This window comes from Nicotiana tomentosiformis, chromosome 8 (assembly GCF_000390325.3).
Source record: "Nicotiana tomentosiformis chromosome 8, ASM39032v3, whole genome shotgun sequence".
In the NCBI taxonomy this organism is placed as follows: Eukaryota; Viridiplantae; Streptophyta; class Magnoliopsida; order Solanales; family Solanaceae; genus Nicotiana; species Nicotiana tomentosiformis.
Window position 1 is genome coordinate 51,468,782 of NC_090819.1, and position 23,887 is coordinate 51,492,668.

Consider the following 23,887-nt stretch of genomic DNA (forward strand, 5'->3'; position numbering starts at 1 on the left):
TTAAGCTTCAAACAAACCTACATCTTACATTTAAACACGTACGTATGGCAAAAGAGCCAGTTGGAGCTACAAATTTCACATCAATTATTCAAAGCGCGTTCAACCATCAAAGCCGACTATATGGGCCACCTGAATTTGCTTTTGATGCTAACAAGGCTTGGAACGAAATACAATAAGATATTACTTCCTCTTATTCATCTTTTTATCCGTCGTTTATGGTTTTCAAATATCTATTAAAAAAATTCGATACGATAAATAATAGGGAGTATCCGAGTAAATTATTGTCTGTATTTTTCTTAAGTGATTAATTAATGAATATATGCCTTCTTGGATGAAGATGAATTGGAGAAAAAGATAATTGCTTTCTTAGTCCTAAGCCGTAGAAAAGAATGTCCAAATGTGGCGAACTTCTCAACATGGGACAATGGATAATCAGGGAACTTCTCAAAAATTTGAAATAAAATTGTGGATACGCTTACGTGGGTAAAGTTTGTTTGAACTCTAAATTTTCCTTCTACTCCAACTAATTTCCGGCCGATTTGCATCCAAAGAGGTCGGTCCAGAACCAAACAAAACGTTACCAGATTTTGGTAGAGTACTGAATAAAGCATCAGTTAGGTATCAAACTTTGCCTTTGTTTACCATCAAAATCGGATAACAATTGAATTTGTCAGTGGTTATAAGGACATGCGGATTAACTTGATACAAAGCGATAAATTAGATTGCAATTGGAATAAATAATGATAAAATAACTGTAAACCACATAAATTGGATGATTCCAATTTAGGAATGTCAGCCACCCTTGAGTTGAATACACTTTTATTGACTGAAAAAATATCAAAGAGTAGGAGTTTGAAAAATGTATTGCTTATCAGTATATGTTACAATGTCCCTCATGAATTGTCCAGTCCCCTTTATATATTAGGGGAGATCTACCTTTTAAGATATTATTTTATTATTCTATAAAAGGCAAAAAGGACCGTTGGTTCCCTTTTTTCGTGATGTCTGCCATAATGACTGGTTAATGGCGAGAATTAAGGACCCCTGTCGGATGAGTTGGCAAAGCTTTCTTCGATGCCGTTGGAAAAAGGACCGGTTATGCCTTCGGTAAACTCGAGGGCATATCTGATGGTTTCGATGGCTAACTTCGACAACGCTTTGGGTTCAATCATAATCACCATGTGCTGATCTTGGCCGATGATGTTTGGCGTCAGATCGATCTTCGAGCTCGACTTCACCTGATCACAGATATTTCGACACTGGTCTAATCGGGGAGTTCGGAAGCTCGACCGAATATCGAGCTTGGTTTTACCCGTATACAGATAGTCTCCTCGTTCTTCGGAGAGTAGATGACAAGGAACGACATGAGCCCCCGATTCTCACTTCGATATATCATGACGCAAGTGATAAATATGACGTCAAAATCCCCTTATTTTTCGGAGAGCAAATGATGGGAAACGATTCGAGCTTTCGATTCTTACTTCGATAAAATATGACGATTCATGACGTAAGTGATAAGAATAGTGGAAACATCCTGCCGGTCCAGTCTTTGAGGTATTAAATGTGTGTCAGTTAACGGTCAGCCATCTTGGGATATGAACCGTCGTGATGTGAACCGCCGTTTGGGAACACTATAAATACCCTTCAATCCATTCATTAGAACCTTTTCCTTTCCAACTCTTACTCTTACGTTTTAAGAGAACTTCAACATCTTCATCTTCTGGTTTTCTGGTTTTAAGTTTAAGAACTTCATTCCTTGTGAGTTCTTTGAAATTTCTTCATAAGTTACCTGCTAGTTACAACTCCTCTTTTACCAACATCTTCTTCTCTCCTCTATTTAGAAAACATGGCAAAGACTTCAAAATCTATTCCTCAAAAAGAAACCCCTTCTTCCTCGAAACCATCAAAAATTGTTTCACTTGCTGCTACTGAGGAACCAACACCGGAACCCCCTCTAAAGTCGTTTGTCCCTTCGGGGTGCCCAACCAGGGCCGACTTTAAGATCGAGAACACCCTCTTGGTACCGGGTCGGTGCGAGCTGGTCTCGAGATACATAGCACTATTACTGACAGCATCCTCGATAAGGTCAAAGAGGACTGTCACTGGGAAGATAGACTCGTTGTGATCCCTACCCCCAAGGAATCGATCACCACCTATGTGGAGGGTTTTCTAAGTGTTTACACTTACCCTTTCACACTCGATCCCTTAGACCTAGTCATCATAGCCTTTTGCAAAAGGTACGAGGTAACTCTCGGGCAGATTCACCCCTTGTTTTGGAGGATTGTAATTCTTTTGCATTTCTTCGTGAGCTAAATCGAGGGGTGTCCATTTACTATCGACCACCTCATGCGCCTGTATAGCCCTTGACTTTACCGAGGGGGATTAATCAATCTCACACGTCGAGCCACTAAGGCCATATTCTCGAGCATCGACGAGGATCAGGACCGGGGCTGGTTGGGCCGATTCGTTCGAGTGAGGACCTTGGACTTGATCCCAGCTGTGGATATGCCATTTTCTGAGAAATGGAAAATGAAATGTAAGTATAACTTTGCCTTCAAGATTTCTTTGATTTCTTTTCCTTTTCATCCCTTCTCATCGACGTTATGTGATGATGCAGTTGCTGCCCAGATGTCGGATGCCGTTCCTCGACTCAAGGAGTGGGTCGAGGGCATTGTGACATAGAGACCTTATTCCGAGCGCTTATGTCATGAGCTCTCGAAGGGCCGATGGGAGGCCCGTAATCATGGTGAGAATTTCTTCACTAAGTTATATTTGATCTTACTTTCACATCATCGATCTTTGAATAGTTTTATTTTCTCTTTGTAGGTCTACCAAAAGACGCTGAAATGAGGCCTCCATCGGCCGATGATGACATATACGTCGATCCATCTGCTCCGAAGAAAGATAAAGAAAAGAAAAGAAGAAAAGCTTCGAGTTCCTCGAGCCCTAAAAAGAAGAGACCGAGGAAGCGGCTGGCGCACAAACATAAGAATGCCAGCGCCCGAGAACTCTCATCGGACTCACTCCAACGGTTGAAGGATGAGTCCGAAAAAGAAGAAAAAGATTCTGAGTTGGTGGCCCGCGTGAGAAGCGGTTCCGAAATGCCTCAAAGCCATGGAGGACGTAGAAGAAGCAGTGGTTGAAGTTTCCGAGCCAAGGAGGGTCGAGACCGATTTGCCCCGAGCCAGTGAGGTCGAAAACAAAACAGTGACCGGTACATCTCGGTCAGAAGATAATGTGCCTAAGGAGGTTCTTGGGGTGATTGATCTCTCTGGGTCGCCTTCGTTTACCAATTCTATGATAAACGAGGCTTAGGCGCTGAAAGGTAACCTCGGTGAAGGGTCCCAAGGAGTAGCCGATTCTTTCCACAATTTCTTCGACGGCTTGGATTCTACTACTTCGGAAGATGTCACCGATTTGGGTGACTTACCGGTACCAAGGAAGATACTGTCCTCGGGAACTGGTGGGTCTTCTTCAAGCCCAAAATTAGTGAATCAGTTCCCCGCTCCAAACATTAATCCTACTCGGACACGTGAAATTTGTTTTGTCCATTCCGTAGGATGCCCGGGTTCTCTCTACCCCGATGGGGATTGCTAGTTACCTTCGGTGCTTGGTGACCGAATAGGATTAAGCTAGAATGAACGAGGTGGAAGTGTCCTGCCTATTCAACGAAGCTCAACAGGCGCTGAATCGGGTAATTTCGAATATCCTTTTATTATGTACTTAGATTCAATAATGAATAATCCTAACATTTTTCTTTATGCTTGCAGGCCTCGGTGCTTCATCACGAGGTCTTTCTCCGATACCGGGAGGAGTTCAAGCATCACGAGGGCGAGACTCGGGAGCTTGACGAGAAGAAAGATGCTTACAAGCTTCTTAGTGAGAATCTCCAGGCCGAGTTAGAAGCGGCTCGGAAGGAGAATGCCTATTTGGTCGACTAGGTAATACGAATATTCGAACTTAGTGATGATGATTCAGACACATTGGCTAATGACTCGAACCCACAAGTTCAAAAGAGACTTGACCAGATCGAGCAGCTCCAGGTGGAGGTGGACATGGTGAAGGCTGGAGCCGAAGAATGGAAGAAAAATATGGACCGCCTGACCTCGAAAAAAGAGATTGCCCGGGCGCAGTTGGGTTCGGCTGAGATTCTGCTTCGGGCTATAAATGATAAATATTCGGTGCAGGCCAATAAGATCAAGGAACTCCATTCTCAGTTGAACTCGGTTGTTTCTGGTCAAGAGGCCCTGGCCAAGGAACTTGAGGCGGCCAAGTTAGAGGTCGTTGTGACAAAGACCGAGGCCGATGATAAAGAGGCTTAGTTCAAGGCCGATGCCGAGGCCATTCAGGAATAAGCGAGAAACATGGTAAAGCATGCGAGGTGGCAATCCCAAAGGGACACCCTCGAGGGAGTCCATGCTCAGAGTTTTGATATATTGGCTGAAATTGAGAATGCCAAGATATGTGAAGCCAAGGCCCGGAAGCTAGCTTATCCCGATGAGGATTCCAAGGGGTCTGAAGAGTCGGGTGGGTCCGATGGTGGTGAAGACCCTGTAGGCGATGATGTAGCCCCCGATGAAGATTAGTCCATTTAGGGTCTTTTTACCTTTTGTATTATCTTTTGTTGAGGCCGTTCGGCCTTTTGTAAAAAATATCCATCGGGGCTATTCAGCCCTTGTAAAGAGGTTTTTGATATATATATATAAGGCTTTTCCTTTTCATAGTTTTTGAATCTTTCCTTTGCTTTATTTGTATTCGCAAAGGTCAAAATGCCTTAGCATGAAATGATTAGGTTATGTTCGAAGGTTCGAACAAACCTTGCCTTTACTTTGTGTTAAGGCATTGTAGGGATTCGGTGTTACCGAAAACTTTTCCCCAAAATAATTTAGGTTTATAGCTTGTCAATGATAGCTTTTAAAACTGGTTATAAGAGATTTTCAAAGGCCTTATTTTTGTTACGAGTCTCGGACGTCTCCGAGCCGTATTAGTATGACCGTAGCCTTTTTAGTTCGGGCGCTTCCTAATAAGCTTTTGTGCCCTCGGGTGTTATTAATCAGAACGGCCTTAGCCTTTTAATTCGGGCAATGCCAAATAAGTTCATGCCCTCGAATGTTATTAACTCGGAATGGCCTTAGCCTTTAAATTAGGGCAATGCCAAATAAGCTTCATGCCCTCGAGTGTTATTAACTCAGAACGGCCTTAGCTTTTAAATTCGGGCATTGCCAAATAAGCTTCATGCCCTTGAGTGTTTTTAACTCAGAACGGCCTTAGCCTTTAAATTCGGGAATTGCCAACTAAACTTCATGCCCTCGAGTGTTTTTTAACTCGGAACGGCCTTAGCCTTTAAATTCGGGCATTGCGAAATAAGCTTTATGCCCTCGAGTGTTATTAACTCGGAACGGCCTTAGCCTTAAAATTTGGGCAATTCCAAAGTGGCAGTCCCCGAGTGAAAGTGAATGTTCGAACTTTGATTAAGGTGGCCCTTGGGCTCGATAGCTTTAGCTTTAGGAATTTCCTTGAAAGATGTAAGAAGTACTTTAAAGGACAAGATGTTTATGTTCAAGGAAGAATCTTCTTTTATAGTCTTGTGCATAATAGTTGTACATGTATACATGTTTTGTGCCAGGGCTCGAGCGGTCTGTGTGGGCACGGTTCATTTGACCGTTTGGGCCTTACAATAAATCTTTTTCTCGTTAAATTCGATATCTCTGAGGGTATTGCCCCTCAGTGTTCGAGGTTGACCGAAGAGAGGCCTCGAATGCTGTTGTGATCAATTCCACCGGTTCCTAGCCGGCCTTCGATTCTAAGTTAGCATAATTTACTTGCTGCCTCGTTAAAAACCTTGCCGAAAAACCCATTTGGGACAAAACCGGTTCAAGAAAAAAGAGTGCAACGCATGCTTTCAGACCTAGGATCTCGTATCATCCTTTGTTGGTTGCCTGCAAGTGTCAGTTTGAAATGTAAAAAGAAAAATAAAGAAAGAATTGGGGTCGTACCTTAGAAATAATATCGCTTTAAGTGAGTTATATTCCAGTTGTTCGGTAATTACTCGTCGTTCATTATTCCGAGCTTGTAGGATCCTTTTTCGGTGATCTTGATAATTTGGTACGGTCCTTCCCAGTTTGGGCCCAATTTTCCTTCGTTCGGGCTTCGGGTGCTCAGCGTGACTTTTCTTAGTACCAAGTCCCCTGTATTGAAGTGTCGAAGGTTGGCCCTTCGATTATAATACCTTTCGATACGCTATTTTTGGGCGGCCATTTGGACTAGGGCGGCTTCGCGCCTTTCATCTAATATCCCTAGGCTCGTATTCATAGCTTTGTCATTTGATTCCTTCGTTGTATATCGGAGTCTGATGCTTGGTTCTCCGACCTCGACTGGTATTAAAGTTTCGGTGCCATAAACTAAAGAAAACGGGGTGGCCCCAGTACTGGATTTTGAGGTCGTACGGTACGCCCATAGGACCTCGGGTAGCATTTTCTTCCATTTCCTTTTGCGTCGGTTAACCTCTTTTTAAGGCTTTGGAGTATAGTTTTGTTGGTAGATTCAGCTTGTCCATTTCCACTAGGGTGATAGGGAGTGGATAAGATCCTTTTGATCTTATGGTATTCGAGAAACTTACTTACTTTGCTGCCAATAAATTATTTTCCGTTGTCACACACAATCTCGGCTGGTATCCCGAACCGGCATATGATGTGGTCCCAGATGAAATCGATGACTTTCTTTTCCCTAACATGTTCGTATGCCTGGGCTTCCACCCATTTAGAAAAGTAGTTAGTCATAAATAATATAAATCGAGCCTTACCGGGTGCCCATGGAAGGGGGCCGACGATGTCTATTCCCCATTTCATGAACGACCAAGGCGACAAAACCGAATGCAGCAGATCCCCAGGTTGATGAATCATCGGAGTGTGTCTTTGGCATTCATCACATTTTCAAATGAACTCCCACGCATTTTTTTCCATGTCGATCCAATAGTAACCGGATCTGATTATTTTTCAGACCAGCGATTCGGCGCCCGAATGATTTCCACAGGTGCCTTCGTGGATTTCCCTCAGAACGTACTCAGTATCCCTCGGCCCTAGACATATTGCAAGTGGACCATTGAATGTTCTTCTGAACAGGGTTTCGTCTTCGGCTAGGCTAAATCGGGTTGCTTTTGTAGGCAGGGCTCTCGACTCTTTCGGGTTCGAGGGAAATTTTTCGGTCCTGAGATATTCCACGTACTTGTTCCTCCAGTCCCAAGTTAGGCTCGTCGAGTTGATCTCGGCGTGGCCTTCTTCCACCACCGATATCATAAGCTGCACGACTTCTCCCGAATTGAACTCGTTGACTTCGACCAACGATCCCAAGTTAGCGAGGGCATCGGCTTCGCTGTTTTGATCCCGAGGTACATGTTGCAAAGTCCATTCTTTGAACCGATGTAATGTCACCTATAATTTGTCCAAGTATCTCTGCATTCCTTCCCTGACCTCGAATGTTCCATTAACTTGATTTATTACAAGGAGGGAGTCGCACTTGGCTTCGATCACCTCTGCCCCCAATCTTTTGGCTAATTCAAGGCCTGCAATCATGGCCTCATATCCGGCCTCGTTGTTAGTCAATTTCACAGTCTTAATAGATTGTCTAATTATATTACATGTTGGTGGCTTTAGTACGATACCAAGTCCGGACCCCTTTGCGTTTGAGGCCCTGTCTGTAAAGAGGGTCCAGATTCCTGGAGATGTCCCTGAGTTAACCAATAACTCTCTTTCGACCTCAGGTACTAGGGTCGGCGTGAAGTCGACCATGAAGTCCGTCAAGATTTGGGACTTGATGGCAGTCTGAGGTCGGTACTCAATATCGTACCCACTTACTTCCACAACCCATTTGGCCAATCGGCCCGAGAGTTCGGGTTTATGCATAACGTTCCTTAACGGGTAAGTAGTTACGACACATATAGGGTGACATTGGAAGTATGGTTTTAGCTTCCTAGAGGCACTTAGCAAAGCGAGCGCCAGTTTTTCTAGGTGAGGGTACCTAGTTTCGGCCTCACCTAAGGTCCTGCTAACATAATAAATTGGAAACTACATACTTTGCTCTTCCCGAACCAAGACTCCACTTACCGCTACCTCCGAGACCGCTAAGTACAAATACAGTTGTTCGTCTGTCTTTGGTGTGTGAAGCAGCGGTGGGCTCGATAAGTATCTTTTGAGTTGCTCCAGAGCTCGTTGACATTCCGGAGTCCATAATAAGTTATTCTTCTTTTTTAACAGTGCAAAGAATCGGTGGCTCTTGTCGGACAACCTCGAAATAAATCGCCCCAGAGCGGCTATGCGCCCGGTTAGCCTTTGCACGGCCTTTACGTTGTCAACGATCGTGATATCGTCTATGGCTTTGATCTTATCGGGGTTGATCTCGATTCCTTGGTTGGATACAATGAACCCGAGGAATTTACCTGATCCAACTCCGAACGCACATTTTCCGGGTTCAACTTCATATTGTACTTCTTCAATATGCTGAAGGTTTCCTGCAAATGTTTTAAACGGTCCTCTGCTCGCAGAGACTTAACCAACATATCATCAATGTAAACTTCCATCGATTTTCCTATTTGTTCTTCGAATATCCGATTTACTAGGCGTTGGTATGTGGTACCAGCATTTTTTAATCCAAACAGCATTACATTATAAGAATATGTGCCATTTTTAGTGATGAAGGAGGTTTTTTCCTGATCACCCGGGTCCATCCGTATTTGGTTGTACCCGGAATAGGCATCAAAAAAACTGAGGATCTCGTGGCCGGCCGTGGCATCGATCATACGGTCGATGTTGGGCAAGGGAAAGGAGTCTTTGGGCCATGCTTTATTCAAATCTTTGTAATCTACACACATTTTTAGTTTATTCCCTTTTTTAGGGACTACCACTACGTTTGCTAACCAATCCGGGTATTTAACCTCTCGAATGGACCCTATTTTAAGAAGTTTAGATACCTCGTCCTTGATGAAAGCATTTTTGACCTCGGACTGGGCCTCCTCTTCTGCTTGGCCAGATTGATTTTTGGGTCCATGCTTAGTTTGTGAGTGGTTATCTCTGGTGGGATCCCTTTTATATCAAGATGGGACCAGGCCAAACAATCTATGTTAGCTACCAGAAATTGCATAAGTTTTTTCCTAAGCTCGGGAGTTAACCCCGTGCCCAGGTATACCTTCCGATCACGTAAACGCTCGATCAATATAACCTGTTCCAGCTCTTTGACCATTGATTTGGTTGCGTCGGAGTCATCGGAGGTTATAAAAGCTTGGGGAACCCCGTTATCATCGTCTCCATAAGTCTTGTGCTTATCCGGTTGAGTCTCGGCCGGTATCAGTGATTGTTATTTGGCCTCTTGGTTCACGCTCGAATTTGGTTCCTTCGATATTGTGGATGTTAATATTAGAACCACTTCTTTGGCTGCAAACATCTCTCTTGCTGCCGGTTGTTCCCCGTAGATTGTCTTAATCCCTCCCTCCCCCCCCCCGGGGTTGGGAATTTCAACACTTGGTGAGGAGATGAGGGCACTACCCTCATGTGATGGATCCATGTCCTTCCGAGGAGGGCGTTGTACCTCATGTCCCCTTCGATCACATAAAACTTGGCCTCTCGTATGATCCCCGCAGTATTGACTAGTAACGTTATCTCTCCCTTTATGGTTTTACATGCTATGTTGAACCCGTTTAGGATTCGGACTGCGGGCACAATTTTGTCTTGTAGACCGAGCTGTTCTACGACCCTCGACCGAATTATGTTGACCGAGCTACCTGGATCAATTAACACACGTTTAATTTTAGTTTTATTTACTAGTACAGATATTACCAGTGCATCATTGTAAGGTTGTATGATCCCTTTCGCATCCTCGTCGCTGAAAGATAAGATTCCTTCCCATATGTAGTCTTGAGTTTGTTTCTCCCTGGTGATGGACACTCTGGTCCATTTCAACATCGGCTCTTGTGGAATATCGACTCCACCGATGATCATATTAATGACGTGTTGAGGTTCGGTATCTTCTTGTTCTGTCTGTCTGTTAGAATCCCTATTCCTGAAATGATTCTTGGCCCGGTCGCTCAAGAATTCTCGAAGGTGCCCATTGTTGAATAATCAGGCTACTTCTTCTCTCAGTTGTCGATAATCTTCCGTTCTATGACCGTGAGTTCCATGATATTTGCACATCTGGTTGGGATCCCTTTGAGCTGGATCGGATTGTAGAGCTCGGGGCCATTTGGTCTCCTTGATGCGCCCGATAGCTTATACGATGGCGGCAGTATCGATGTTAAAGTTGTATTCTGATAGCCTCGACGCTTCTTTAGGCCCGACGGACCTGTCGAAGCTATTTTTGGTCATGAGCCCCCAGTTGCTTCGACTTTGTACATTTCTCCTTTCGCTTCTTATGGGGTTCCGCCCGGACCCACTATTTCTCCGATCTCCATTATATGGCAGATACTGATCCCTGTTTGATCCTGGTTCATGATCGATGTCTCTCTTGACTCTGTCGAGGGTTCTGGGGGGATAAACAGACTCCGAAGGGGCCCCGAGTTGATCATCTTCGACCCTGATTTTCAATTGATACTGATCGTGTACATCGGCCCAGGTAACGGTAGGGTACTCTATCATATTCTGCTTCAATTGCTGTGAAGCCACCGAGCTTTGAATATTGAGTCCCTGAGTGAAAGCTTGAACGGCCCAAGCATCAGCGACCGGCGGCAGATCCATTCGTTCCATTTGAAAACGGGACACGAATTCCCTGAGCATCTCATTGTCCTTTTGTTTGACTTTGAAAAGGTTCAATTTCCTAGTTTCGACCTTGATGGCACCGACATGTGCTTTTACAAAAGAGTCTGCAAGCATAGCAAATGAGTCAATAGAGTTAGGAGGTAAGTTGTGATACCATATTATGGCTCCCTTTAATAGGGTCTCCCCAAATTTTTTCAGTAAAACAAACTCGATCTCGTCATCTTCCAAGTCATTCCCTTTGATGGCATATGTATAAGAGGTTACATGCTCGTTTGGATTGGTCGTCCCGTTATACTTAGGTATATCGGGTATACGGAATTTCTTGGGGATCGGATTCGGAGCCACGCTTGGAGGAAAAGGTTTTTGCACGAACTTCCTAGAATCCAGTCCTTTCAATATCGGAGGTGCTCCTGGGATTTGATCCACCCTGGAATTGTAGATTTCCCCATTTTTGTCGTTTGCTTCAATTTTTTTCCCCTGATTCTATCCGCTTTGTCAGCTCATCAAGCATCTTTATAATTTCGGGGTTAGGGCCCGATTCTTGTTCATTCGACCTTACAGCGACCGGCTCAGTTCTGCAGGCGACTTCTCGGGGCGGATCGGGCTCAACCCTGCTTGGTGCCTGGCTTTGGCTCTGCAACTGAGCTATCGCCACCTGTTGGGCTTGCAGCATTTCAAAGATCATCTGTAGGCTGATCCCGTCTTCTTCAATGTTTTGTGTGTTTCGAGCTGCAGATCGGGCTCCAACATGGACGCTATTTTCGGGGCTAGTAGGGAGGTTCGCGTCGATGGCCACATATGAATTAACGTCAATCAGATCCGTGGTCCCGAATTCTAACGGGGTCAGCAGGTGGCCTTACGTTACTGGGCGCCACGTTGTTATTCTCACCTTGATGACCGGACTCGTTGTCGATATGTAGGGGTGCTAATTGAGAGTTTGTCATTTTTAGCCTGAAATCAAAGACACTTCAAAGAGCAAGTGTAAAGTAGTGTGTGTTATGGAGATTTGTATCAAATAACCACTATTATCCTTATCCCCCACGGTGGGCGCCAAACTGTTTACCCTCAAAATCGGATAACAATTGAATTTGTCAGTGGTTATAAGGACTTGCGGATTAACTTGATACAAAGTGACAAATTAGATTGCAATTGGAATAAATGATGATAAAATAACTGCAAACCACAGGAATTGGATGATTCTAATTTCGGAATGCGAGCGACCCTTGAGTTGAATACACTTTTATTGACAGAAAAAATATCGAAGAGTAGGAGCTTGAAAAATATATTGCTTATCAGTATATATTACAATGTCCCTCATGAATTGTCAAATCCCCTTTAAATATTAGGGGAGATCTACCTTTTAAGATATTATTTTATTATTATATAAAAGGCAAAAGGACGTTGGTTCCCTTTTTCCGTGATTTCTGCCATAATGACTGGTTAATTGCGAGAATTACAGACCCCTGTCGGATGAGTTGGCAAAGCTTTCTTCGAGGCCGTTGGAAAAAGGACCGGTTATGCCTTCGATAAAATCTAGGGTATATCTGATGGTTTCGGTGGCTAACTTCGACAACGCTTTGGGTTCGATCATAATCACCATGTGCTGATCTTGGCCGATGATGTTTGGCGTCAGATCGATCTTCGAGCTTGACTTCACCTGATCACAGATATTTCGACCTTGGTCTAATCGGGGAGTTCGGAAGCTTGATCGAATATCGAGCTTGATTTTACCCATATACAACCTTCCTTAGCGCTAGCGGGTACGGTTTTAGCTCGGTCTTATCATAGGCGAATTCAAATTTAAATTTGATGGTTTAACCTCTACATTCTTATTATTGAACCAGTTACGCTTTTAAAATTAGTTTCAAAATTTAACACACATTTTTTGAAATTTTAGCGATTTTACGCATGTATACTCCATGTGAAAAATATTTGATTAAGTTAAACCCATTAATTTAATGCTACCTTTGCCACAACTCGTTATATTCTAGCATCGGTTATCCGAGTAGAACGCATGACATAACATATGGAGTAATATTAACAAGGTAAGTTTTGAATCTTAATTTTGTTTAATTTAAATTTTTCTAGTTGCATAACTAAAAAGTTACAAATTTAGTGTTACGAGCAATAAAGGTCAATTGTGTGTTATCAATTTAGTGTTAATTCTTCTGCAAATAGAGGGGGAAACAGTCATTTTGCATTTCTTCTAAATCGCTAAGACAAGGAAGCACGTTATAAAGATGGAATCGGAAATCCTAACTAAGATCCACTAGATTTTGTGGGATTCTCAAGTCCAGGTAAAACTTGTCTAGCTTTTAGCATTTCACTAAAAAGAAACGTGATTTCAAGTACTAGATCATATTGGTGAGCATGTTGATTACTCATCATGATTGGAATTCGAAAAAGGAAATAATTTGAAAAAGGAATTAATTTGTATAATCTTAGTAGCTAACGAGAGGATAAGAGATGAAAAGTGCATATCCTACTCCATCCATTTACAAGAATTTCTAATCAAGTACTCTCTCTCCGTTAACTTTTAGTTATGAAGTATTTTTAAAATAATTTTTTATTTTTAATCACTTTTCGCATATCAAGAAAAAAAAAATATTTTTTCTATTTTGCCTTTAACATTAATTACTCATTCCAAATCAAAGGGTCAAATATACCCATCTATCTACTTTCATATATTGTCTACATTTAACATCCGTTATACTATCGGGCCAAATTTATCCATACCGTTATACTATCGAGCAAAATTTACCCCTACAATCAGCAAACTTTAAAAAATTACCCCGTACTCCGCAGGTGACCCAGAATCTCCCAAATCATTTTAATTAAGATACTGATTCTTCTTCTTGGTCCACTATTTTCGAAATAATTGGCATTCACCTACTTTCTGAATTGGAAAAAAAAAAAAAGAGAAAAATATTAAATAATACAATTGTTATTAAATAGAGTATAGTAAATTGAAAAATCTAAATTAGGTAGCTTTTCTAAATTCTAAAAGTATTTACAACATCCCAATTTTAATGAATTTGTTGCACCAAATGTATGGAGACTTTGCAATTATTAGTGATTGAAGTTGAAGTTCCTCGTAGACTTTACATTGTCGAATTCAACTTTGATTTAATCAAATGTCTACACATTGTGTACTCTTAAGTTAATCAATCTAACTCTATACTAATCAGGCAATGACAAAATATATTTGAATATACATGTACATACATGATGATCAGTTGCAATACAAAATAAATGAAACACTGAATTCTACTGTATGTATATGATTCAAAAATAAATAAAATTTTAAACCAATTTCAAACCCATTATTACAAGAAGAGAAGTGGGTGCATTGGTAATTAAAAACAAATTATGAATAATTTGTAGTCTAGTAACTTTAGCAATTTCTAAAAACAATGAAGCAAGAAGAACAACAAGTGATTTAAATAAAAAGAATTTGGGAGACTTAGGATTACTTAACGATCAAGGGGTAATTTTTAAATGTTTGTTGATGATAAGGGTAAATTTAGCCAGATAGTATAACGGTAGGGGTAAATTTGACCGGAGGTTAAATGTACACAATATTCAAAAGTAGAGGGGTATATTTGACCCTTTTCCCTTTTCCAAATCAATTAAGACTACACCCATTAATATGGGTATCATGATAAATTATACACTTTATTTATTACTCTCTCCATTCACTTTTACTTGTTCACTATACTAAAAATGCATTCACTTTTACTTATCCATTTTAGCAAATCAAGAGAAAGACAATCTTTTTTTCTTGTTTTACCCTTATAACTACTTATTCCCCAAATTATTTCCCAAGACTTTTTGAAATGCTATCATTATTAGGAGTTATATAGTAAAATAGATACTACAATTATTATTTCTTAAGGGACATGAAAAGTACAAAGTGGACAAGTAAAAGTGAACGGGGGAATTATTTCTTAAGGGGTGTGCAAAGTCAACAGTGGACAAGTAAAGTGAACGGAGAAAGTAATTCCTAAAAGAAGTTACAAAGTTAAAACAAATACTCAACCAAATGTCACCTAAGCGACCATGAAAATGGCTTTCTGGAAATCAGCCATGCTTTTTACCTCAGCTAGTACAAATCAACTACATACCAAAAGGAAAAATATTGAAGTGGGGAAAGGTGGGGGGGGGGGGGGGGGGTGGGGGAATAAGCTCAAGTCGAGAACTCAAGAAACACCTATACTCTGCCTCTGTTAGCATCGCGAATATATTGCCAACTCTATTGTAGGGAACGAAGAAAGTCAAATATCGTTGGCAATGTCATGTCAACTAAGGAAGCATTTTTCACAGTGATTTTGGCCAGCCCATATTTGCAAACATAGACATACCATGCATAGGTTGGCCAGCATTACCAAAGGGTCCTGGTTCATGGTGGAAAGGACTATTGCCATTTTCATCAGATGAGTCACTTGAGGCACCTTGAGAAGGAGGGCTCGTTTCTGTGACTGGAGCACCAAAATTCAACATATTGGATGGTGGTGTCGAAGATGGTGCCTTAGACTTTGGCTTTTTCCCTTCTGCAATGAAGCTACCTACAATTACCTGGTCATGAACTTAAAAAACAGTTAGTAATGACATATAGTGCACTCAAACATGAGGGGAGGGGTACAAAGGTAGATAGAACAGCACCTGCACGGGTGTGGCAGCCATAAGCATTCCTGCAACTCCACCACCCAATACTCTACCATCTGAACCAGCCAGTGACACGCTTAGACCACTTGCTCTGCTGCTGTCATTACTTTCCGACTGCAGGAAGGAACCTGACAAGGAGATGATTTCAAATCGGCCCTGCATATTAAAATATATCATGATTGAGAAAAATATACATATATCATATGAGATTATTAGTATAGGTACTATACTAAATAATTCTGTGTATTACAAGCCAACAACCTAACTCATCCGATGCCACTCACAATCAGGTTAGCAACACCATGTTCTAGAAAAGTACATTGATCAATTAAGATTCCATTTAAGCTCCACATGATCATATGCACAAAGTAAGCGAAAAATTCACTAATGGTCATTCAAGTTACGCTTTGCGTTTTATGTCACTTAAAAATCATTTTTCTAAAGCCTAGTTAAAATAAATATAAATGTGGCCGGAAGATGCAAATTTTGGCACGAAATCTGATGCGGCTATCCTAATCCTCTAATTAATTTAATAAAATTGATGGAATGTGTTAATCCATTTTAACATAAACCCTTAACCGACCCATACCTACTCACCAAATGGGTCAATAACCCATTTAACCCATATTCACAAATGGGTAAATATAAAAGTTAACTACCCCACCATTTTCCACAATACTTATCCATTCTCTTTCACTTTCTATCCTTTGGCGATTTAAGGCTCCAAAACACAAAGTTTCTGAAGAACTTTTGTGTAAAAGGATGGAATCCTCTTTCGTGAAAAGAAATAATTTAGATGACACACTTTCCTTATTAGTCCGTTCCAAAAAGAATGACACATTTCTACAATTGAAAATAATTTAACTTTAAACTCTTCATTTTACCCATCTTTCCTTTAATGAAAAGCTTTTATAACCACACAAATGTCATGGCTCCACAAAACTTTTACCCCTTAAACTTTTAAGACCACAAATTTCAAAAGTCTTTTTTTTTCCTTAAACTTCGTGCCAAATCAAACTACCTCATCTAAATTAAAACAGAGAGAGTAATATTTTTCTTGTTGTTCTTGTTTGTTTATGTCTAAACACAAATGATCCTTTTTCTGCATTGTTCCGAATGGCAAATTTAAGCAAGCCAAGTATAACCATAATTTAAGAGCTATGCACAAAAGAACCAATCAGCCGTGGAAACAGCCTCTTGTAGGAATGCAGGGTAAAGCTGCGTACGATAGACCTTTGTGGTCCGGCCCTTACTCGGACCCCGCGCAGAGCGGGAGCTTAGTGCACCAGGCTGCCCTTTTTGCACAACAGAACCAATCAACTGAAGCTCACTTGCGATCAGCTAAATTAGCTCATTCAAATATATATCTAAGCAGGTCAAGTTCGACTGCAACTTTAAAGCTCTCTAAGCATCAAAAATAAAACTTGACTAGCTCTATTTCATGCTTTTACCTCTCAATGGCTTCGCCTAACTGGGCTTAACAGAACCTCGAGCAAATAAAAAAAATTATAAGGGAACCGCAAGCAAATAATGATTCTTAAAGAAATGATTGGCGCTAAATAAACCTTGTTTGCACTATGGAAATTATTACCTATGGTTAGAAAACACAAGTATGCCCAGGGGAGAAAACCTACCCATAAATATCCTGACCCATGCTGTTTGATTATAAAATATTTAAGTTTTAATTATATGCTCATCATAAACTATTAAATCTCCTATTTTCAAGGCCAGTTTCTGTAAGCCTGCAATCGAACAAAGCGAATTGCTTTTTTTACAGTCTAACCAACTGTTAGCCTGGAAAGTAATGTTGCAAGGACTGAAGGACGCAGATAGCAAATTAAACACTATAGTGACCTAGTAATCTCCGCCACCCCTTACTATCACTTTAACGTAGTCAGTCCTAGTTATCTACTAAGGAAAGGTTTGCCTAAGTTTTGCAAGAGAATTAAAAAGATGCTTTAGGGAAGAGATTTATCAATCTCCTTAAAGAAAGCGACCTAAGAGAGTGGATCCAATTTTAAGACAATCCTTCAGACAGAACTTAAGAAAGCGATCTTTTTATGGCATAAAATGCACCTTTATCTTTCCATCATTGGCAAGGTTAAATAGATAGCTAATTCTAGCAACCAAAATTGTATCAATGGTTACTACTCTCCATTGCAGTCAAGGTCAATTGAAATAAGACCTATCTCAAATATCAAACAAATGAAGACAATAGAAATGTCAAAGTCAAACAAATTGACAACAGGAAACAGAAAAGAATTTTGATCTTCATTCTCAATGGCTAATTCCGTATTGCAAAGCTGAGGTCATGTCCTATATATAGTCCAAGTTGTTTTCCAACTCAAAGAAGATGAGCAACGTTTCACGGCTGAGATAAAAAGATCAAATAGATCTCAGAATAAAACTAAAGTACTGTTCAATAACAGTTTTGCTTTTTGCCCACAAATAACTAGGCCACTCAAGAAACAAATCTATAAGCATTATTGCATTTATGAGTGTACTACCATCCATTGAAGACTTTCCAGTGTTTCAACCCATTTAAACCACATCCATCACACAAACTTGCGCATGAAAAGCAAGGACTAGGTCTAACACGAAATAGAAGAAAAAGGAGGAAAGATTGAATTAAAAAGCAGATAAAAAGAGATGTGGTTTCTATTACCAAACACTTCTATAGTTAAACTCCGTATTTGTTATCAATCCACCTGACAGATATGTGCTCAAAAATGTACAGGGACACAAATCAAGATTCTCAGGGTAACTAATGTGTTTCATACAAACCTCTAATCAGTAATCAGGCAATAACAAGGACCAAAAAATGGTATCAGTTCACAATAGTTTTTTAACAATCATTTAAAAGAGGATTCAATTAAACAAACTAATAAACTTAGCAAGGACTACAGGAAATATTCCAAACTATGCTACGTCAAGAGTCAATTTTTCAAGTATTAAAAATGTTAGGTGAAAGTATGTATATAAGATGGAAAAGCAGATACTTTAGAACATGCTCCCATTAACTCCAGTGCACAGGCATGATAGGGAAAACTATATGAACTAAGATAATGAAACAGAAATTGTCTTAAAGGCAAATGCATACAAACCTCGTAGGACACAGTGCCACCTCCCATTGCTGGTTGGCGAAGGGTGACGTTACAGATGGCTCCATTTGCAGATAGTATACAAACTGTACGTGGCCCCTGCTGGGAGAAGGCGATTATTTTTGATGCTATGTCCTGAAGACGAGGAAACAGATTCGCATCATATTGAACAGCCAACTGAAGATTCACAGGACTAGGAATTTATTAGAAGTCAATTTTAACAAAGACAGATAAAGCTAGAAAACAAAGGCTTCAAACTGCATCAGTGTTCTGCAAAACCGTAACAAAAAAAATAAAAAATAAAAAAACACCCCACCACCAAGCCCTTTAGTAGATACAAATCTATGAACCATGGGCAGCAAAAATTAAAGATGTACATCTACCAAAGGTGCACCTTCTCAAAAGATATGTCTAAAACGGTAAAACCTATCCAATTCTTTTGATTTTGCAGCATACAAACCAAGGTGCAACAATTTTGCATAAATCTAGATAGGCACATGCAATCTATCTGTTAAAAGCCACCCATTCAAAAGTCTAATCAAATGCTGAAAAGTATACCCTACCATTTTCGTAATACTAATTCACAATTAAAATAGTTGAGATCTCCCAAACAACATGTATATCAAAAAGAACAAAGTAACTTCTAGTAACAAGTTAGAGTCAAGGATACGAACCTTGGCCAAAATAAATAAAAATGCTATATAAACTAAGTAATTTTCGCAAATTATAAAAACGGACTGAATAAGCAAACGAAGATTGACATACTTGAACCTTACCACTGCAACCGGTCAACTGAACTCTTAAACTGGTCATATACAATGTCAACCACCAATGACGTCGAAACAACATGCTGGAAACCCTACTTATTTCCACAACCAAAACAAGAAGTTCTATACACAATATTCTTTACAGAATGAGATAAAATACAACAACAACAACAAGGACTACAGGATTAAGCATAAATTAGTTCGTTATTTCCAAATCCATACTTCCCCAAAAACGAAAAAATAAACTAATTAATTTACCCAGCCACTTCCTGGTGCAATATTTACACCTCTTGCGTTCCCAAGACACCAGTGTGAAAAGCCTACCTTCCCAATGCCCAGGATACCTCTCAAAGCACTCCAGCTGGTGGCAAAGATCATCGATCTCCAACCATAAGGTTAGGGTTCAAATGATAATGTAATGTAAATTGATTAATTCCAAATAACAAGGACTACAGGATTAAGCATAAATTAGTTCGTTATTTCCAAATCCATACTTCCCCAAAAACGAAAAAATAAACTAATTAATTTCCCCAACCACTTCCTGGTGCAATATTTACACCTCTTGCGTTCCCAAGACACCAGTGTGAAAAGCCTACCTTCCCAATGCCCAGGATACCTCTCAAAGCACTCCAGCTGGTGGCAAAGATCATCGATCTCCAACCATAATGTTAGGGTTCAAATGACCAAGGGAGCAAAAGCACACCAGGTAGGGGGATTTGGTAGTAGAATTACTACACCTTAGGGGTGAGTAACCTTCAAGCCAGAAGATACGTAACAATGCCTCAATCCCAAACAAATTGTGATCGCTAGAGTAAAAAGAATTAAGGTGTCACATTTGAGTTAAGATTTTGTCTTTTTACTGATTACCTGTTTTGTTAACATACAGGTTTGACCAGGAACGGAAAAAGATTGAAGCATTTGTCGGATCAAAAGCTGGTATTCAGGTAATATCAGGTTAACCTAGCACATGCACATCTTATTATACTGACCGGTTACTGCCATTGAGTTAACTATCTTTTTTTATAAGGGGCTATATGAAACATCATTGTCCATGTCACTCCATTTAAACTAACAGTCCAATATTATATAATATAATTTAAGAAAAAGCACTAGAAGTTCTTTATAATCTCTACCGCATATATAAATCTCTGACAAGATGACAAGACTCCTGGAAACATTGGTCCTAAAGTAAACAAGAGATCATGAATAAAACTTAATCCCAACTTATTTGTATCGCCTATCTGGATCTTTTTCCCCTTCCTTCAACAATGCAAAATTTAAGTTAATTCATAATACCAGGAAGATTTCTTATATTAAAGTTCTACTATATTATTCATAATCACTATCATATCCATCCATATCATCTCCTTGATGGTTCTTATATATATTGTTGCATGAAATAGCCATCTAGTCTCGTAGAAAAAAGACAAAACATAGGTCAGCTCCTGTGGGCACGTGACGCGCATGCCTTAGCGTCATTGTGCCTACAATAAGTGCCAAGCCAATGTTTATAAAAGCAAAAATCGTGAAAAAGCGACAAGCCTCATGGGGCTTGAAGCAAAAAAGCGAGAAGTAAAACGCACTCTTCTTTGAATTGAAGCACACAACTTACAGAAAATTAAAGAATGCAAAATAATATGAACTTAGAAATATAATACTCCCTCCGGTCCATAATAAGTGACTTTTTTACCTTTGGCACATCCATTAAGAAAATACTAACTCCTAGAAAAAAATAGGTATTGTGACTAAACTACCCTCAATTAAAATTTGCGTAAGTAGTTATAGTAGCACTTACCGTAGCTCTATTATACTCCAACTTAAAGTGGCACTTAGCGAAGCAACAAATAAACCTTTAAACTCAGCGGTGGATCCAGTATTTAAACCCAATGGGTTCAACTTTTATGGTTTTTAGCGTTGAATCCATTATATTTTTAAAGTTATGGGTTCATATCTACTACTTTTGTAATTTTGATGAATTTTTACATACAAATTTTTATTCCGCGTCGAAAGTTATGGGTTCAGTTGAACCCATCCCCAGAACACTACATCCGCCTATGGTTAAACTTCTCTTCTCAAGTCATTTCTCAACACATAAATCTAATTATATTAATGGCAATCAGCCTGAGAATGTGATAAAAATGTGAGGAAGTTATTCTCACACTTAGCGCACATCAATTGCTGAACCTATTTAGTGTTATCATTAAAAATTGGAGTAGGTTAAGAAACATTCTAGGGATAAGTAAATAAGGATAAATTTGGAAAAATAAAGTGAATTCTTTCTTGATTATTATGTAAAAGGACACTTGTTTTAGACCAAAATTAAAAGGTAAAAAAGTCACTTATTATGGACCGGAGTAAGTAATGAAATTGCAAGTAAAATAATTAACTTTAGCATCAAAATACAATGATGTCGATCGATATTAGTTCAACTTCTCAACGTTGAGATTCGAATAACCAGTTGCTTCTCCTTTGGGTTACCTTGAGAGTCATTGTCTGAAGCGCACATCTCTATCAAGCGCAAGGATTCACCTATAAAGCGCTACCCTCGCTTCAGGTGACAAAGCTATGACTCATAACAACAATGTGCCAACTAAACAAGGTAACCACTCAGCTTGCTCTACACCTAGGTTCAGGGCTTAAGCACGTCTCAAATGATATTGTGAGCTCCATGGCCAATCCTAGATCTAAAAGTCCCAAGATGAATCCCGCCAACCCTTTGGATCAAGGATATCATTCAAGGAGGAGCAACTAAATTACTTCTCATGTTACACTGATATGACTACATCCCCTTCTTGAGCTCGTGTGCAGCAAAATCGTTGACTTTCACCAATGAAATCTTCAAATCGTAGCAACAGTTACATAAATGCATACATTCCCTATGCTATAAAAATCTCCAACAAGATTGTTGGTCATTTTTGTCTCATTTGCATCTCAAAGGAGACAGAAATGCGACTTTCCTTTCAGTCAATTCGGGGAGTTTGCAATTTCACCAAAAACAGATGCTTCTGTACCAAGAATTCACTCTCTCCAAAAATATTTGTCGCAAAGTCATTATAATGCAAAAACACAGTGTAAAACATGCATATAACAGTGTAGATAGACACCTCCTAACACGTTCAGTAGGTTAATGAGCATGTTTTGTAAAAACAACATAACATACTTACCAAAAAAGAAAATAAAAAACAAATGAACAAATTATACCTCCCCAACATTCACTGTGATCACATGGGGCGTAAAGCCGACTCCAGCTGCACCTGTCAACCATCAAGAATCCCAAGAATCACTTACTGCAAGCAAACTGAATTGTAGAAAGAAGTTCAAGAAACCGAAAAAGGCAGTATTTTTTTTCTTTTTTACAAACAAGTAAAAACTCAAATTACAACAGCAATAATATACTGTATATATACCTAAAGCATCAAGCTGTTTTTTTGAAGAACTAGGAGGCCTTCCTCGGGCCTTTTTGGACGGGTTCTCTGAAGATGTACCCTCCACATCACCACCACCCCCAGAATCTGTATTCGTCGGCACCACAGAAGAAATAGGGGTAACAGGAGTAGGAGAGAGACCCAAAGCGATGTTACCATCAGGAGAATACTTTCTGGGTCGGCCCCTTTTCTTCCTGGCAGGCTCAATGCTGAACCCAGTAGTAGCTGCCCTAGGAGATGATGCATCTGAGTAATCAAGATTGGGTTGTTGGACTGCAGAAGCAGAAGCAGTATTCACCGCTGAATTAAAGGGGAACCCAGAATTCTGTTGCTGGTTCTGGTGCTGGTGCTGCTGGTGTTGAAGCTGTTGCATCATGACAGAAGAATTGTTGTTGTTATGTGTTGGAACATTGTTGGATACAGCATAGGAGTTGGCTTGTTGCTGCTGCTGTGGGTGCTGTTGTTGTTGATGTTGTGGATGTTGATGTTGTGGGTGTTGTTGGTGTTGATGTTGTTGTTGGGGTCGTGCCATCATCATAGGATGGCCAAGTGGCGGTGCTTGTTGTTGGTGGTGGTGTTGGCTTTGGTGGTGTTGAGGGAAAGAATGAAGATGGGGGTGTGGGGATTGATGATGATGTTGATTTTGGTGGTGACCCGCTTGTGATTCTTGGGAATCCATGGAACACAGAATTATTCTGGTGAAAAAGGGAGTTTTCAAAAAATGTAATCGAGGGGGGTGGGGGAAGGTACTGTTTCTGTGCACTGAATACCTACTACTGTGGAGTGAGAGAGTACAAAATGAGGAAAGAAAAAGAGAAGGGGAGGGGGGGGGGGGGGGGGGGGAAGATGGTGAAAACACTGAAAAGCGGAGGAGAAGTTGGACTAAGGGGGAAGACGCAGATGGGAATTTTAGGGTTTTATGGGATTTTTTTATTTTTGTGCTTGCGGATCTGTCTGGCGACTGCGTGGTCTTTGCAAACTACCACAACAAATAGTCATTTTATCAAAACTTTGCGATATAGTCCAGATTTGACCATCATTTTTCTGAGTAACTCCTTCTAAATCAGCCGTAATTGTAACAATTTATTCTCTCCACTCTAGAAAAACATCACTTGAAGACTACCGTTAGTACTCCACCACTTATATTTCCTACAACACTCACAAAAAGAAGACAAAAAATCACACTA

General features: G+C 40.2%; 2 protein-coding genes across 2 annotated transcripts; one reads left to right on the plus strand and one right to left on the minus strand.

The window, feature by feature from the left end:
- Nucleotides 1-1,846: 1,846 nt before the first annotated feature.
- On the plus strand, nt 1,847-4,322 carry LOC138897463 (uncharacterized). Its single transcript, XM_070183432.1, has 4 exons — nt 1,847-2,027; nt 2,827-3,083; nt 3,771-3,879; nt 3,979-4,322. The coding sequence occupies exons 1-4, from the start codon at nt 1,847-1,849 to the stop codon at nt 4,320-4,322; spliced, it is 891 nt and encodes a 296-aa protein (XP_070039533.1).
- A 10,404-nt stretch (nt 4,323-14,726) lies between these two features.
- On the minus strand, nt 14,727-23,541 carry LOC104095596 (AT-hook motif nuclear-localized protein 10-like). The gene is made up of 5 exons (XM_033655942.2): nt 22,683-23,541; nt 22,477-22,529; nt 18,512-18,643; nt 15,405-15,563; nt 14,727-15,317 (listed from the first exon to the last, which is right to left on the minus strand). The coding sequence occupies exons 1-5, from the start codon at nt 23,377-23,379 to the stop codon at nt 15,060-15,062; spliced, it is 1,299 nt and encodes a 432-aa protein (XP_033511833.1). The 5' UTR covers nt 23,380-23,541; the 3' UTR covers nt 14,727-15,059.
- Between the last annotated feature and the right edge of the window lie 346 nt (nt 23,542-23,887).